This window comes from Drosophila hydei, unplaced genomic scaffold, assembly GCF_003285905.1.
Source record: "Drosophila hydei strain 15085-1641.00,03,60 unplaced genomic scaffold, DhydRS2 tig00000215-arrow-arrow-pilon, whole genome shotgun sequence".
Taxonomy (NCBI): Eukaryota; Metazoa; Arthropoda; class Insecta; order Diptera; family Drosophilidae; genus Drosophila; species Drosophila hydei.
In genome coordinates, this window is record NW_022045687.1 from 779,241 (window position 1) to 798,256 (window position 19,016).

The window sequence follows — 19,016 nt, forward strand, 5'->3', positions numbered from 1 at the left end:
GGTAGAATTAATCCAATTTAAAAAGCTGTTGGCTAATCCCAAAAACGCTCGAGTCTGTCAACTAAGTAGCTGTGTGTGCTTCAGCTGGGATCAATGAATGAATCCCATGGCTTTGGCTTTCATTGATCTGCAGTTCGTAAGGCGATGCGATGTGTGGCCCAGTGGCGATTAGAAGAGCTAATTTAATCTATGGCGCAGGATATACAGTCGTAATCCCGCAGCTTGCGCACATTCCCTCTCGATAGCCGGGCACAAATGTCGCTTGAATAAATAGACCTGGCCAAATGAAAGCCGATCACAGTCAATTGAGAACATTTACAGCAGACACATCACATCGGAAGAGCCTTCATTTCAAACATATCCATGGATACTGCGCCCGTGTTTCAGTCTAGCTTCTCCATACGCTCGCTGCTCTCCAGCACGCATCTGGAAGAGGAGCAGCGGCAGCAGGTCGACGTGGAGGTGGAAGCCAAAGAGGAGTCACACAAATATTATATTAGCTCCAGCCCGAGCGATTCCTGCAATAGCTCCGAGGATGCATCCTCTGAAGATGGCAACACCAATTCCCCCACAGCCAGCAGCAGCAGCAGCAGCAGCAGCAGCGGCAGCAGCAGCAACAGCATGTCGGATGCGAAGCCCGCATTTACGTATAGCGCTTTAATTGTGATGGCCATAAGGAGGAGTCCAGAGAAACGATTGACATTGAGCGGCATCTGCAAGTGGATAGCCGATAATTTTCCCTACTATCAGAATCACAAGAGCGTCTGGCAGAACTCCATACGGCACAATCTGAGCTTGAATCCGTGCTTTGTGCGTGTGCCGCGCGCCCTCGACGACCCCGGACGCGGTCATTACTGGGCACTGGATCCGTATGCCGAGGATCTGACCATTGGCGAGACAACGGGCCGTTTGCGTCGCAGCAACAGCTCACTATTGAGCCGCAATAAGGCAGTGGCTCATGGCAAGAGCCATGGCTATGCGCATCCTTATCAGCAGCTGACCAGCAATCCAGCTGCGGCGGCTGTGCTCTATGCGCAGCTCTTCAAGCCGCACGCTGCCTACTTTCCCATCGTGCCAGAGCCAGCACAGCCGCAGCATCCAATCATGATGCAGAGCGGCCAGCATCCGATTGGAGCTGGCATGGGCGTGGGCATGGGCATGGGCATGGGCATGGGCACTTTGGCTATGACAACGGCCGCAGCACAACGATACCAGCAACATCAGCCGCAGCATCAGGGGACCTTATCAGCGCCTTACCATCAGACACAGGCTGAGACACAGTCGCAGTCGCAGCAACAGCAACAGCAGCAGCAACGGTATAGCAACAACAATTACTACCAACGACATCAGCAACACCAGCAGCAGCAATTCCAACACCAACACCAACTCCAACATCACCATTATCAACAACAACAACAACATAATTATTATCTACAACAACAGGAGCAATACGCATCAGCGTATAACAGCAAATGGATGCAACAACCGAATGAAAGCTTGTGGCGTTAATTTTTAGCTAATTTTAAATAAGTTCAAAACTGATATAGAAGGTGTGCATAGGTGTGCATAGGTGTGCATAGGTGTGTGTATGTGTGTGTGTCTTCTCTTCAGTTTTTTTTTTTTGTCTTAAATAATAGCTTTGAGCAAAGGTTACCTGCCATGGCGTAGAACGCGTTTAAGTTAAAGGATTTTCCTAATCTATATATGATATGACATGCTATGATATGAGCTTAGATATGATATATAATAGAATATGATATAATTTTAATACTAAATATTATTAGAAATAGCTTTAAGAAGTTGGATCTAATCATGAATAGTTTCTATCTAGATATAATCTTAAATAGTTATACAATTTAAAATAAAAACTAAAAAACCCAACAAAATATGTATTTAATTCTCTTATAATATATAACAGAACTGCTGACTGTTCTTAAACTGAGCTGACTTTTGCTGGAAGCATGTTTGCTTGCTTGTTCCTTACTGTAGAGCCAAAGTAAGTAGACATCATTGAGATAATAAGATATAATTCCTACGTTCCATATGACATAGTCATCAGATGTAACTGATTCAGGCTTATGTATACACGCAACATAAATCAAAGGGCTCAGTTCCACTGAACATTGAACTACTATTATGAACAATTTTATAAAATAATATTTTTATAAATATTTTCATTAACTACTATTTTCATGAGCTACCATTTTCACTAACTAATATTTTCTTGAACTACATTTTTCATAAGCATTTTCATGAATTACCATTTTTTTGAACATTTTCATGAACTACTTTTATAAACATTTTTATGAAATAATATTTTTATAAATATTTTTATTGACTGCTATTTTCATGAGCTACTATTTTCACTAACTAATATTTTTTTTGTGACTATTTTCATGAACATTTTAATGAACTACTATTTTCATGAACTTTACCATGAACTACTATTTTTATGAACTACTTTTCATGAACTTTATCATGAACTACTATTTTCATGAACATTTTCATGAACTACTATTTTCATGAACAATTTCAGTAATGCAAAATACAAAGAATAGTCAGCAGAACTCAAAGATACAGCTTATTGGCTTTCAAGCAAAAGCTGATTAGGATTATGCACACTTCTACTTCTTAAAGTTAGCTTAGTAAGAACTTTTGCCATTACTGCAAGCCATGCACTTCGACCAGCTGGTTGCGTAAGCTGGCAAAACACTTGATGCTTTTACAAGCTTAGCTTCAATGCTACTTAAAATGCTTAAAATAAGCTCAATTATACTAAGCGCGGATTGAGCTGCTGCTGTGATGCATAATTATGGCCAAATCGTGGACTAAGCTGGGCTCTTATGACTTGGCATTGCCTCTTAGCTACACCTGTCGTGATGATCAGCATCATTATTATTGCTATTGCTATTATTATTAATATTATTTTTATTTTTATTTCTATTAATATTATTATTGTTATTATTATTATTGTTATTATTATCAACAACATCATAGAGCATCATATGGCTGCTGGCTTGGCTTGACTTGACTTGACTTGGCTGGCTGGCTGGCTGGCTGGCTGGCTTAAGTTTGGCTCGTAACTTAATGCTAGCGGTCAATAGCATTACGCCAGCTACAGCAACAACAACAAATGGCTTATGAAAAGAGCTAATCTGATAATACAGAATTGAAAGGGGCGGTCACGGCACGAATTTTGCTACACGCTCTTGATACTATGGCAGCAGCAGCAGCAGCAGCCACAGCTTAGGCCAAAACAAAAACCGAGCCGGAACGAGGCAGAGGGGGCGTCAGTGCCAGTGGTCTTCAGACTGAGCCACAGCCTCAGCCTGGAGCCGATGCGACGATTGACGACGACGACGACGACAACATCAACTGCCCCACCGAACCACCAACATATTGGTATAGTGCACCACATGCGAGCATAAAAACAGAAGGGATCGATGATCGGACAGCGAAATTGCATTTGTCTGCAGCCATAGCCGAGAGTTGGGAGTTGCAAGTTGCAAGTTGTTGGCTGTGCTGCTGCACTCGTACTTATTATTGGCCAGCTCTACATGGCCATAACGATATCGAGTAAAGTGCACAGTGCACACACACTGTGTGTGTACAATGTTCGAACATGCATAATGACGAGAAGCTGCATGCAGTATGCTGCATGTGGCATGCCCCCAGTTGCTTGTTGCTGCTGCTGCTGCTGCTGCTGCTGCTGCTAGTAATCTGTTGGCCGATTGGCGTCTGAGCAACAGATGTCAATAATTCAGCAGCAATAGCGATGTTTTTCCCTCTCTCTCTATCTATCTGTTTTCTGTTTTCACAAAAGCTGCAATAGTTGAGCTCTATATTTATGTGCAACGCGCACTTTGTTCCACTTTGGATCGTTTTAATTTGCTTACTTCCTAACTGATTGCTGATTGCTTCTCGGGGAGAATGGCCAGTCGCCCGCTTGGGACAAAAGAAGAGATTAACGAAAATATATACGAAAAAGGAATACGAAATCTGCTCAAACTCAAACTGAAACTCAAACTCAATTATAAAAATTTCAACCCAATCTCAATTCTGGCGAAAATGCTGTTTTGAAGTTTTTATTATTGCCGTTCATGGCTTTACTTCTTCTGATCCCGATTTCAGAACCCTTATCCCTATACATGTCTCTCTTGCTCTCTGTGTATGTGTGCGTGTGTGTGTGTGTGTGTTGTTCTGTGGTCATTCGTCATTTTAAGTTTTACGCACACACATGCAGAGTCAGAGATCTTGACCCGCTCCCCGTGCCCCAGCCAACAGACAGTCCCTAGCCATTGACACTGATATGTGTGGCAAGGTATGTCTTTTGAAATGACAATCTGCAATTTGCTATTCGAAACCGTTTAAAGTAATTTATTTTTACCCTTGCCGAGGACGCGATCCGCGACTTGTTTTCCAAACACACACAGACAACTGCAGTATATAGATATATTTATATATATAGAGATGTATGTGCATAACTTTTGATACACGCTAAGAAACAAAGTGGCTTCAGATGTCTTCAGAGTTGAGCTGCATAAAGTCTTAATATCTCTAGCATTTCAGCTACTAGAAACGTCAATTTTTGATATATTTCCATACAGTTCATATATAGCAATAGCATTTATGCAAAGCGCACGAAATTTCTTTTAGTGTAGCTGTCTTCTGCTTGGCATAATACCCAACACTGGTCAGCAATAAGTGCTGCGCGCTCAACCGGATGTCTGTTCAGATTTAGAGCTTCATACAGTGAGCCTCATTATATATATATATATACATATAACATATATATAACACATATATACTTATATGCTTAAGCTTTGACTAACAGAAAAGAATTCCCAATAGATATGGCCAATGCGCCTCCCCTGGGCTGAGCCCAGACGCCGCGCACGAATTTTCTTGGGGACAACTGATTGGAAACGCGCAGACAAATGACACTGGCTGATTAGGGGCAATCGGTATGGCATTTAATTAATGGTTTCTGCATGCCTCGAACATAACTCAAAGAACTCAACTGACTTGATAATCAATGGGCCCGACTGTACTCCAGCATGTCCTGCGTACACGCGTCCATCTATTGGCCGTCAGCTAATAAACAGAAAGACGAAAAACATTTCGTTATGCTAAATTGAGTTCGTAAATATTTTATGCAGCCGAGCGATACAATAGTTTTTCGCCCGAAACCAAATCCGGGCATCCAGCACAAATTTGCTCTCTTGACGTTGTGATTGAAGAGCCCCACCCCACACAGACATGTGCGCTTGTGTGTCCATATGTCAACCCTTTTATTGTGGGTTGTCATGGCTGGTCAGTGGATGCCCACGGTCCAAGTCCCAAGTCCTGGCTCATAAATAATGCAGCCAATTAAGGGAGCGTACATGTCACACATTACATCATGTTATGCATGAGAGTTTGCACGTCGGTCCGGACGATACGGCTGCTGCTGCTGCTGCCCAGGTATCCTTCTCAACAAGGACATGCTCAGACAGCCGTCAGCAGGCAGACTCCTGCATATGCATAGATAGCGAGCTAGCAATCTGTTGTAGTAGTTTCTACTTAGACATAATCTGCGGTGGCTGATTTACACAGGTGTCAGGTGGATAGCCTTAAGGAGTCGTGCGAGTCTTGCTGGACTTCAATGTACAGAAGTGAGTTGATCAGTTAAGATTGACTGTTTAAGGTATACGATTTGCTCTTTAATCATAACTTACTACGCTTCTTTGCCTTAGCTTAGGCTCATAACTAGTCGCTGAAAAAAGATGCCTTAGCAGTCAGTAATGCAGGAAATTCAGACAAGAGAATTCGAATATCAGTTTTGAGTTATTCAAGTTGTGAGAATTGCATAGAAGAGCTGTCTGCTGCCATACATTCTAGAGGACATAGCTGGTAGCTACTCTAAACAGTAAAAGTTCAATCCGCTCTGTTAAGTTAAGTTAACTTTTAATGTCTTGACCCAGTTGTGGACCTGCTGGATGACAAATTGGCTTAAGAAAAAGTGATAGTGTCACAGTGTCACAGTGTCAAGTGTCGAGTGTCGAGTGTACCAGGTTCACATTCACAAAGTTGTTCCGTTGATTGACAAATCAAATTGGACTTGGACATGGTAGTCGGTAGATGAATTTGGAGCCAACGTGGAACTGGTTAAGTTTTGAATAAACTGCAATTAAGTCAGAGCTGGGAGCTTACGATTTCATCACGCCGCACTATATAACTGCCTGTAAATAGGATTAAGTGCTGTCAAGGTAATGTCAACACGCTTACTTTCGACTCACTTTCACTGGGACAATTTGCACGCAGCTCTGGTCACACTGCGCCAACCTGTTGCTGCCAGCAGCCTGGGACCCGCAGCCAAATCTGGCGATCGTTTTTCATCTTTGCACATTGCTCCACTCACAACTTGGGCCACATAAACCATTTGATTGCCTTGAACCCTTTTTGCAATTGTCTTCATCTGCTTCTTCTTTTTCGTTTTCTTCTTTTTTTGTTGCTCTTGTTACTGTTACGATCGCTGGCGCCGCCTCCACTCGACATGCCAAAAAGCAGAATGCGAAAAGTTCTTCGTTTTTTTATTTTTATTTTAAGCCCATTTCGTGGTGTATTTGGCAATTTCTTGTGCTGGCAGCTCGTTGTACCGAACGACCTGTGGCCGTTGTCCATGGAATCTTCGCCTTTCGATTTCCTTTGTTTGGCTGCCCGCACTCTGTCTTTCCCAAGCTACCAGCCTTCGGCAGCTAATCACAAACATAATTAAATTATTTACAAAACTTGTTAAAGTAGCCAAAACATGGAATTCTCCACGATTTGCATATTTGAGAACAAATAGCTTTGATTCCTTTAAGTTTACTTAACTTTACTTTGATAACTGCTCGAACTATCTGTTCTTTTGTTCTCTATGTTCGCCTCTATTCAATATGATTTAAAATAGTTGTAGTAGAAGTGACATCAATGCTTGCTTTGAACCCTTGAACCCTTTTCTTCATGTCGATTTTGTTATCCTATGCCACTTAATGGCAGCGTACTGTTGACTTCATATTATATCTTCCTGATTCTTCCACGTTCACTTTATGATTTTCTATGACTTGCATATAGAACTTGCAACGGTAATTGCAAATGAAGCTTTAAGGTCACATTTTGGACTTTTGCTTAATGCTTCCAGTCTGTGCTCTCTAAGGGTTAAATCTCAAATCTCCCAGAAAACCTTACTCCACTTTCAACATACGTCTCGCTCTCTCTCTCTTCTATCCTTTCTCTCGCATTCTTAATTTGCCTATGGCTGTTTTTCTCTCCCTCCCTCTATCGCTCTCTCTCTATCTCAAATATATCTCTCGCTATCTCTCTCTTTATCTCTCTCCATCTCTAGATTTTCCTCTCTCTCTCTCTATCTATGGCTCTCTCTCTCGCCCTGTCTCTATGCTTTTCTCCTTGTCTCTATCTTTCTATCTCAATTGGTATCTCTATTCCTTCCCCTCCCTCTCCGTCTCTCTCTCTCTATCTCACCATCTCTCCTTGCAGTCCTATGACATGTTGTGTAATTATTGACAGCATGTGCGTAAATGCTAATGAATGCAAACTTGTTTTCTTTCTTGTCTATTATTTTCGTCCTTATTAATTGAGACAATTACAAGTCGATTTGTTGGGCTAGGTGTCAGTCAGTCGGTCAGTCCGCTGGGCTGGTTTGTTCCGCCTGTTAGTCTGCAAGAGCAAAAAAATGCATGTGGCTAATTAACAATAATTAATAATGCAATAGCTTCAAGCAAATACACGCGCAGCTACAGATATATATATATATATATATATATATATATATATATATATATGCACATACATATAGCTATATATGCAATGTGTATAAGTCAGGTCCAATTCATGTTGTCTCATTGTCTTTGTGGTTGTCGTTGTCGTCGTCGTTGTTGTCGTCGTCCTTGTTGCAAGTTGACTAGCCGCTCTTCTTGAATTGCGTGTAAGGGGCACATTTTGCCAACATGCGTGAATAAATAAAAGTTTCTAAAGGGATTGTCACCCATGCCACTAAAACAAAATCCGCCTGTCATATATATCACTCCACAGAGGGGGCCCCAGTCCAGGGCAGTCGAGCTGCCAAAATGGACTGGGCGCTGTTTGCCGTTGCCGTTGCCGTTGCCGTTGCCGTTGCTGTTGGCTTTAGCTTGGAGCTTGAAGCCGTAGCCGGAGCCGGACGTAACCGGCTCATAAAATATGACAAACTTAACAACGGCACGGACTGCATAACAGCAAAGACAACACCAACACCAACAACAACAACAACAACAGCAACAGCCACAGCAAGAGCAACAACAGCAGCAGAAGAACTGTCGGCATGGCCAAGAGAGCCATGGTAAAAAGGTAACCAATGGACACCCACTTCGCAGCTGTCAATCGTCTAAATCGTTATGGCCACTTGTCGGGGAAACCAAAAACAAAAAAAAAACAAAAACAAAAGAGGAAAAACAAAAGGAAAGAAAAAAAATTATATATGCAACCATTAAAAATGCCACAAAGTCAGTTCTTAAATTATTAACGACAACAAATGTTGTGATGGTCCCTGTGCCGATGACATGTAATACGCAATAAGCCCAGCTAATAGGACCAATAGACCAGCCACTAGCTGTTCACACTGACACATGCATATACATATATGTATATGTGCATATCTCATTGATACTCTAATTAAGCCGAATCCATAATTGACTTCCTGCCAAATAAATGACATCGTATACTCGAGCATCCTGTCGTCACATTCGTTTAAAGTGCTCTGCCAGAGCCAAATGATCTTGGCCCAGATGGGCGTCCCTTTAAGCCTTTCAGTACTGCATTAAGTCCAGGCTCTAACGACTATGCAAATCAGCTACAGCTGAAAGTTTTTCCAATTTCTATCTTACCTGGAAAACTGTGAAATTATTTTTAACTTTGATATCTAATATAGTCGAAATAACATAATACAAACTACAAAAATGTTTCTAAAATTTTTAACAGCTTATTATATTATTTTATTACTTGAGTAAAGTCGAAACTGCTAAGGAAGTTGGTAATATACCAAATCTCAGCCTTTTTATGAATTTCCTAATATTTTTAAAATTTTTTTCGAATTCTAGTTGATAAATGTTATTTTTTTAAGGTAATAAATTTAAAATATATATTGAATATATATATAATTTATATATTTAATATGTATATAATATAATATAAAATATAATATATATTTTTTTTATATATATAACATATACGAAGAAATTCTCGATAGAAAGGCTGGATAGGAATGTTTAACTCCATCAAGCAAGTTGTAAATTTGTCTTCATTGAAAATTATAGTAGAATTTTGCATATAAAAATAATAAAATAATAATACTAATAATAATAATGATAATAAGAATGATTATAATAATAATAATGATGACAATAATAATAAAAATAATAATAATAATAATGACAATAATAATAAAAATAATAATAATAATAATAATAATAATAATAATATTAATGACAATAATAATTATGATAATAATAATAATAATAATAATATTAATAACAATAATAATTATGATAATAATAATAATAATAATAATAATAATAATAGTAATAATGATAATAATGACAATAATAATCATGATAATAATAATAATCATGATAATAATAATCGTGATAATAATAATAATAATTCCCTTTTATTTTATAGGTCAGACAAGTCGTCACTGTAACCGCTGCTTCCTCGAGCTGTACTTGCTCTAGTTGCTTACAGATTGAAGAACTTCCTTCTGCTACACCTGGTAACCGGACGTTATTCCGTATTAGCTTTTAAGGCGGAACTCTGCTATATGGCCACTGACCTCAGTAATGAAAGCACATCATTGTTAGTAATGATAATTACTAATGATTGTAATGATAACAATGAGAATGAGACTAATACTTAGGATAGTAATAATATTGATAATGAGCATAATGACAACAATAATGTCAATGCTTATAACGATAATAATGACAATGATAATAGGACGAGTGATGGTAAGAATAGTGATAATGCGAATAATGATAGTATTGATTGCATTAGGACAATGATAATACCAATAATAATTGTAACAATGATAATAATAGAGCAAACGAGGCTGAGATCATCTATGAAAGTATACATTTTGGAATAGACTGGCACTACGAAATAGACACACATATATAGGTCATATTTATTTCGTTAAGGTCGAACTGTAGTTGTTTATTTTTTTTTTTTTTTTTTGTTTTAATAATACACAAAGTTCTGGGCCGGTTAGCGAAGGCGCCAATGTTTGCACTGCGGGGCGCATTTTCGATGCAGATGAAGCATATCTCTGCTTCTTCTTCTGATTCTTCTGCTTCTTCTCTCTTTTTTGTTTGTGAAAACCGAAACGATTTACCTTCTGAGTAGCATATTTAGGCGATTTTATTGCATTGCCTGTGAAATGAGAAATAAAACAATGTTGTCGCTGAGCTCCATCTGTGTTGGTGTTGTTGTTGCTGTTGTTGTTGCTGGTGTTGCTTTCTATTTGCCGTGCAGGAAGGAAGTTGTGAATCTTTTTGGGCAACACACGTCTGACAGCTTTGGTACGGCAAAGATTGTATTTTTTTGGATTTTGGGTTTTGTTTTTTTCCTTTTTTTTTTTTATTTTGGAGTAGGGTGTTTCTTCTTGGCTTTTTGTAGAGAATGACGCCGGTTGGTTTTTAGTTTTCGAAAACATTTGAAAAGTAATCGTTCAACGAACCGATTGACAAGGTAATCTTCCTGAAAACATGTGTTCACAATATCAAGGCCGAGCCACACACGCACGCACACACACACACACACAGATGGTTGCGGCTGCAAAAGTTTGCCAAAAGAAAAACTCCCCCACACCCCCTAACTGAACAGCGGGTTAATGCTGCAAGCGCATGAAAATGATGCAAAAAAAAAAAAAAAAGAAAAATCAACGGAAGAGGGAAAAGAAAAAAGGCAAACGTGATGGGCGAAAGTTGAAGCATTCTGATAAGATTCGACGAGCGGCCCTTTGGGCAGCATTGAAAAGGGTTTCGCCTGGTCAGAAGCTGCTGGCAGCGGGGTGCACAGTTTCTCGCTTCATCACTTATGCATGCTTTGGTCTATTAGATTTCCGTTTCCGGTTCAACTGTAACGCACGAAAGTTACGCAACGTGTTTGAGGTTTTACGCTCTCTTGGCACACACGTCAATGCGATTTGAACCGCTAAGGCTCACACACCTGGCCCGGCTTATAAGCATACTCCAACTGCCAACTGCAAAGGGCAAAGTGTACCTCTCCAGCCACACTCTTCTATATACTTTCCACTGTTATGTGTTTTCTTTTATTTTCATTTCATTTTGAATTTGTTTGAATACCTGAATTTTGATGCTCTTCACTGAATTCGATGCTTGATCATGGCCTTGTAGAAGGTCAACATATGTTGTCGAAGGACGAAGGATCATAAGTGATCCTGCGGACATCGGTCTGTTCGTCTGTTTGCCGAGCCTCAAGCAAATTTCCTACGTCTTTACAGAACCAACTGACTTCAGTCTCAGCTGCTAGTTAGAGTATCTAAGCTTCGTTCAGCTTTTTGGTTAAGCACTTTGCAAGTCTTTGACATTGGCTGCCAGAGGTTTCGGTGGACCCTTTGTTGATGTAAGCATTTAATTCGTTCTAGCCCGTTGGAATTCAAGCGATAAGGACGAGCGTTTAGGACGCGAATGGTTAGATGGATGGATGGATGGATGGATGGGCGAGTGAGCGGCTGAGTGGCAGCTTGGGCAGCCGAGTTTTTCAGCAGTTACCAGAAAGACAAAAGGGTTAAGATACACACATGCGAGCAAGCTATGTAGATATATACATATAGATTCTATATATCGAAGCATATGTAGCAAGGGGCTGCCGCCGCCGTTTAACCTTCTACCCGCTGCAAGTTATTGTTGCTGATTTCTTAAGTGGCTGCTTCAACATTTTAGATTGTTTTCCTATTGCGCAATAAATAAGGAAACACTTTCCCACAATATGCTCAATGATGAATCAGCCAGTCAGTCAGGCTTTTCTTGCATATTAATGCGTGTTTAAGTGACTTCCTTTAATTTTGTGCCTTTGTTCTGCATTTCATCTCGTTGTTTGCATAGAGAATTCAATTTCATTTAATGTTTGGCAATAGTTTGATTCACTTAAGATGGGGCTTACCTTTCAGATCGGAATCCAGCTTAAGCTTTTTTCCTTCTACCTATCTCAAGGGAGAATCTCAGCTTACAAAATGCCAGCTTCCAGTCTCTGCTGCTGGCAGTTCTTAGACTAATTGCAGCTGAGTCAAGTAAAGTCCAGCAAGAATTTAATATTCAATTATAATTCGAATTTTTCTGTTCTCTATTATAAAAATGCTTATTGGATATCGCTTCCAATAAGAATGTATTTATAGCTTTAGCGCGGAAATCGCATGTTCTTTAGGATTCTCGTTATGCAATTTTTCAAAATCTCTTTTTAATTTGTGCTCGGGAAGTGGATCGTGCTATTCTGCGTATATGCTATCACATATCATTTATCGTATATAATATATCATTCTTTATTATTCAACAACTATCGAGAATCTTGAGTTTTCGTGAGTTATATAGACTCGATTTTGATTTGGTTCATGACGCCTGGAACTTTGTCCATTTTGAACGCTGAGTTGCCTAGGCGACTCGTCTTGTTTTGGCCAAAAACAAGAAACTAATGTTGTTCTGGTCGCCTTATGCCTTGCCGTAGAGGCCCACCAAGGGACGATGCCAAGACGGCAACGCAGGCGGAGCTAAATATGACTTTAAAGTGCTTGGAGTATTGGCCAAGTTGACACTGGTTGAGGGTTAGGAATTAATTTCATATAAGATATTCATGAATAGATGAAATATAGGAAAAGCTTGGGAAGCATTCATGAGTCCCTTGAACTAATTATTATAATACATAAGTCAACTGTTTGCCAAGACTTATATATAGAAAATTCAAAAATAATTTTCAACTGAAGCCAATTCAGGACTGGCATGAAATAAAATTGCCAAAAGTAAATTTGGAACAATAAATAACCATAGGATCATAATGATCATATAATCGATCTTATTTATAACTAACTATATATATATATCTACTTGATTGTCGTGCTGAGCATGAGGGTTTCTTGGGGCGCAACTTAATTGAGAGGCCGTAAATAAGTGGCGTGGCAGCGATAAGGCGATTCATCAATTAATCGAGAGATCAATGACAGCGAGTCCTTTTTCGATATTACATGCAGCGTCTCACGCAGGGACATTTACAATTGTGACAATTTCTCACTCCCCATGATGCGAGCTATGCAATTAATCAAATTTTGTAAAGCTCTCAATATGACAAAAGTGGAATTAATGATATGGACATGCATGTACCGCATGCCACTCCACTTGTCGAGGGGAATGAGCGAGACGAAGCAAAGGGCAAACAAAACGAAACTGAAAACTGAAAACTGAAAACTGAGAACCGAAAACAACAAATCATCAATTGACAAATCGATGCGCATCACTAAAAACTCATTATTCCAATAACAGGACACAGCAAGCCACATTCTCAGCCTTAGCCCGGCCAAGAACTCTCGGCCAACGGGCAACGGGCATAACCATCATCGGCTGCCCGTCCGTCCGACTGTCCGTCTGTCTATCTTGCTGACTTCAACATCATCACCGCCTCCGCCTCCGCCACCACCAACTACAACCAGCAGCAGGCAGAACAGGGCTCAGGCAGTCGTCGAGCAACATTTTGAAAATCGTCGCATTCGTCATCGTCATATCAGCCGCTCATCTTGTAGTTGAGTGCGAGAACAGTGGTCATTATCTGTTCAGATTTTGTTGCCTGCGTATTTGTGACGACAGACGACAGCCGGACGGACGGCGTGACAGACAGACAGACAGACAGACAGAGCAAAAGGGCAGCTGTATATGGGCGACAAGAACAGTGAAACAATTTTGTTGCTGACTGCAATCATTGCCAGGATCAGGGGCCTCAGCCGGGCCACATATCGCATCAAGTGTGGGCAAGTGGAGTGAAGAGCAAAGTTAAATCCACTTTGCCTCATTCGTAATTTAGCAGGTTAATGGCTAAAGGAGGCAACCCAAACTGAAGCTGAAGCTGAAGCTGAAGCTGAGGGCGACAGGCGTTGTCCAAACCGATGGCCACAAGGAGCGAAATATGAAAAGAGAGAGAGAGAGGCAAGAGAAGAAGAAGAAGAAGAAGAACGCAGCCCCAAACTAGAACTGAACAATGGTTGCGTTGCGGTTCGATAAAAATGGCCTCAGACCTCGGGACAGTTGAGTTGAGCTCAGTTCAGTTCAGTTAAGTTCAGCTCAGCTCAGCTCAGCTCAGTTCAGTTCAGCTCAGTCTGCAATCTGTTGAAGTCTTCGACTTCTCGCTCTCACTCTCTTGTCTGCATCTCAGTTTAGTTTAGTTGGTCTGTCCATCTGGGCACCCGTCTGCCAGCCTGTCCATCCATCTATCCATCGAGCCAGAGCCACAGCACCAGCCAGAGCCACAGCCAGAGCCAGAGCCAGAGCCACATACATTATTCCAATTCTGATGGTCATCATCTTTATCATTAACTTTTTGCCATCGACGATAATGCCCGTGTGCCGGCCAGTCCCATGCCATGCGTACCGCAACGCCCCCGTTACCAAAGCACCAAAGCAACGACAACGACTCCCCTGCCGCTACCCTCGGCCACGACTCCCCACACACACACACGCTCTCGACTCGACAATGGCGCAGAGTGAATTAAAAATACGAAAATGAAAATAAATCATCATCAGAGACGCATGTCAAATTCATCTCTTGACTGCGTGCGCTGCGGCTGAGATTCAGATTGAGATTTGAGGCTGCTGCGACGGCAGCGGCGGCGACTGCGAACTGAGAGTAAGATTGACTTTGTCTCCATCTCTGTCCCCCTCGCTCTCGCTCGCGCTCTCGATCTCTCTGTCAATCCATACTCCCGTCCTTGTCTCTGTCTGCATGTTGAGCTATGTCATTCAAAACGTAACATGATAAAAATAATTAAGGCAGCAGCCGCACATACTCAAGATAGCTGATATACACACGCTTTACTGCTGCCACACATAGCACAGGAGTCTCTGGAATTTACTGACGCCGCATGCTTAATATTCGCATACAATTATGATCCAATCAGATCTGCATAATTACCTGAGCTCAAATGGAAAAGGAAAAACCGTTTGCAGTGCAAATCAATTTTCTTGGCTGCAAACTGAAATTTTTGGAAATGAATAAAAAGCGTATATAGGCTTGATCAAGCTGAAGAACTGAAGTGTCTCACCTTGAATAATGTAACTAATAGAGTCTTTAAAGTTGATTAAAGATTTCTTGTATTTTTTATACGAGATCTTGATCTACTTTCTAGCGAAATATATTCAAGCAATTCTAAAATAGCAACAAGTAAGAGTGCTCCAGTTGGCAGTGCCCGACTAGAAAATACCCTGAACCCTGCAGCGCTGCTATTTCAATCATTCACATAATACCATAGCTTAGTTATATCCTATCCTGTCTATACCCATCAAATGATATTGGTCCCACTTAGCGACAAGGACTTCATATAGATTATAAATTGATAAAACAGTTATCGTAATTATAGTTTATGCCTAGCCTCTACTTGCTATACTAACATAGGCATGTAACGTATGTCTTTGTTGTCAGCGACACAGTGTCAACTCGAATCAATCATTCGTAATAATGAAGCTGACAAGATGCTTGTTGGCCCTGGGACAATGTCTGTAAGCCTGTCCGTCCTGGAGAGTGGTGTGAAAAGCCGAAACGATCTAATCAATTGCCCAACAGCTTGTGTTTGGGCCACTCCAAATAGCGACAACACACACACGTCCTGCCAAGATGTGTCAAACGTTTTATGTGGTAATTACCTGAACCCAATCTCTAAACTACGATCTAACCCAATGTGAACCAAAAAACCGTGCCACAAAAACTGAGCAACCTAATCGGCTTAGAGTCAGTAGCGTTAAGCTGATGCTGATGCTGATGCTGATGCCGATGCCGATGCCGTTGTGGTTGCTCATGTTATTGTCTCCTAAAGAAAACAAGCTAATAGAGCAGGACTAGTAGATACGCTGTAAAGATGGACATATGCAGCTAGATCTGTCTGCTTTCGTATGGAGAAACATAATTCTTGAGTAATTTATATATTTTTTAAGCCAGTTTAAGGACCATAAAAAGTAGCAAAATAGTCTATGAAAATACTTAAAAAACTGTTCAAAAATATTTGAGAAATATATATTTTAAAAATATCTTTAAAATATTTCATAATATAATATTTTAAAAATATTAAAGAATGCTTCAAAAATATTTTTTAAAAAAATATTTCAAAATGTAATATTTTTTAAATATTTTTTTAATAAAACAAAAATGAAATTATAGCGATGAAAAAGTTGTCGCAACATATTTACGTTAGATTTTTAAATGTTATATTTTTAACATATTAAAATAAAATAAATTAAATGTTATTTTTTTAATGTTTTAAAAGATTTGTATTAATATTTTTGAAAGGCTTAAAATTTTTCGTATGAACTTTTAAAATATTTTTGGAATATTTTAAAAATATTTAAAAAATTCTTTAAAGAAATTTCAATTTTAAAAATTGATTTTTTTTTAAATTTTCTGAAAAAAATATTTTATAAATATTTTAAAAAATTAAAAAAAAAAATAACATTTCAAAATCTAGTTTTCTCTATAAGCTTTCTATAAACTATATATTATTTGAAAACTATATACTTTATGTATATTTAAAAATAAATTTAAATTGATCAATACGCATCACTTATGTGCTGGCCTGTAAGAAGTGTAGCTAAGAATGGGCACAGCCGCTTTTGACAGTTTGTAAGGTATTCAGAGCTTGGCCACAAACAATTTATTGTCAAGAAACGCGTTGGTCCACGGTTGACAGACGCTCGACTATGGGACAATGGGTCGTCGTGTAATCAATCAAAATTAGTTGTGACTTAGAGGCAGAAGCACAGTAGTGCATATTGTGACAAACCGGCGAGTCCGCAGCCAGCTGAAGCGCAGAAGCGCAGAAGGTATTAAGCCACATACCGAATGGCATTGCCTTGGCTAAGTAAGGCATTCAAATTTCAATTATGAGCACACAACACGAACGTTGACAAAAAGCTTGGCAATTGGAACTGGCCATAATAGTAATACAAACTGTAAGCCACTTGCCTCTGTGTGTGTGAGTGTGTGTGAGTGTGATGCCTGTGTTGCTTATCCAGATGCAGATAAAGTCGACGGCGACTCGAAACCAGCAATCAAGGCGCTTAATAACAAGCTCCAACAGCCCCAACCCCCAGCCAGCGGGCAATTGCCTTCGCCCTCGACTCGCCCCAACTTCTTAACTCCAAACCCAATCCCAATCCCAATCCAAGTCGCCGCGCTATAGCTGACAGCTGCGTGAAGTGAGACAGAATCGCAATGATTCCCACAATTTCGAGCAAAGTTTTGTCAGTGATTTTTCCTTTTTCCTTTTTACTTTTATTTTTTATATTTTATTTTCTTTTCTTTTCCACTTTCGCACTTCAATGCGTCCACAGGACTTAGCACAGCCATCGCCCCTGAAACACGAAGGCAACTGTCTCTTATCGCCATCGCCAGAAAGATAGTTTGCCGATGTGACCTTAAAAGGCAGTTGGTCCGAGCAACGGTCGCTTACAATTATAGCTATAGAAGCCTTGGCTATCGGCCAGGCGATGTGAATTCCAGACCAACAGACAATTGACCTCGGCCACGAAGCTAGCTTACTGTACTACATTTCACGATTGATTTGCCTCAAGAAGCTAACTTACTTAACTACATTTGTTACCTTTTTGATAACACATTATTCTAATGCCTCATACTACTAACGTCCAGGCGGTACGTATGCTATATGCCAAGTGCAATGTATTATGCCTCATATCAATAGGCATATATAGCTATATTATAGATCTGCTATTTGTAGCGATCAATAGCGTAGCTTGAGCAGCTTAAAAAAATAGCAAAAGTTGTTAAAATATTTCAAGATTCTTTCTTATATAGCTGTGTACATAAAAATTGTAGTGTATATATTTTTTATATTTTTAATTAATTTTAATTTTTTATTAATTTAATTGTGTTTTCTGCGAAAAACTTAGTTAAAGTTGAGACTAAAAATTAACAAATTTTAGTTGTTCATAAAAATAGTAGCAGCTGTTAAAGTAGGAAAAATATAAAAAAAAATGTAGTTAAATTATAGATAGAATATAAATAGAGATACAGATAAATTGAGAGTTAAGTTGGTATAATCAATCAACATTATTCAATTTACTACACTCAATCCAATAAGAACTGTTTCCAATAAGAACTTGGGCAGTTCTGGTATATGCAGCTATAGCCAGAATCAGAATCAGAATCAGAATCCACATTCCATAAACCAACACTTGTCCAGCAAATACATTTACACTCACACACGACTCTTTCATAGGGTATATGACTATGCGAATACCCTAGAATTAACTGCGCAGCGTCCATTTTGTGAGGTCTGCTCATCCAGTGACCTTGCGTAATGCCAAATTGACAGCAGCTACAAACGGCAGCACCAAATGACACAACAACAACAAACACACAAATGCAGAGTCGTTAAAAAAAAAGAAAAGAAATGGATATTAAAAAGAAAAACAGAAACAGAAACAGAAAAGAGGCACAAAAGTTCTCAGGTAACCAATGGATTGGTTCAAGTTAGTGATTGCAGAGTTTAATAGCCGCATTATTACAGCCAAACAGATCCATGCAAAAACCATAAAAAAAAAAAGACTGAAGCTGAGGCAGAGGCAGAGGCTGCCACAGATGCAGCACGTTCGAGTTTCAGTTGTTGCGCAGCGGCAGTGGCAGCGGCAGCGGCAGCCGCATAAAGCAGTTGCAACTGCAACATTAATGCGCTGCAAGTTAATGAATATTGTGTTTCATAGCCAGCCAGGCAGCCG

The 19,016-nt window shown here is 39.7% G+C and overlaps 1 protein-coding gene across 1 annotated transcript in view; it reads left to right on the forward strand.

Moving 5' to 3' along the window:
* The first annotated feature begins 363 nt into the window (after positions 1-363).
* Positions 364-19,016, forward strand: part of LOC111592727 (fork head domain transcription factor slp1) — a 34,442-nt gene continuing 15,789 nt past the window's right edge. Inside the window, exons 1-2 of the mRNA XM_030223477.1 lie at positions 364-520; positions 575-1,146. Of these exons, the coding sequence (XP_030079337.1) occupies positions 364-520; positions 575-1,146 (729 nt within the window). The remainder of the gene's footprint in view (positions 521-574; positions 1,147-19,016) is intronic.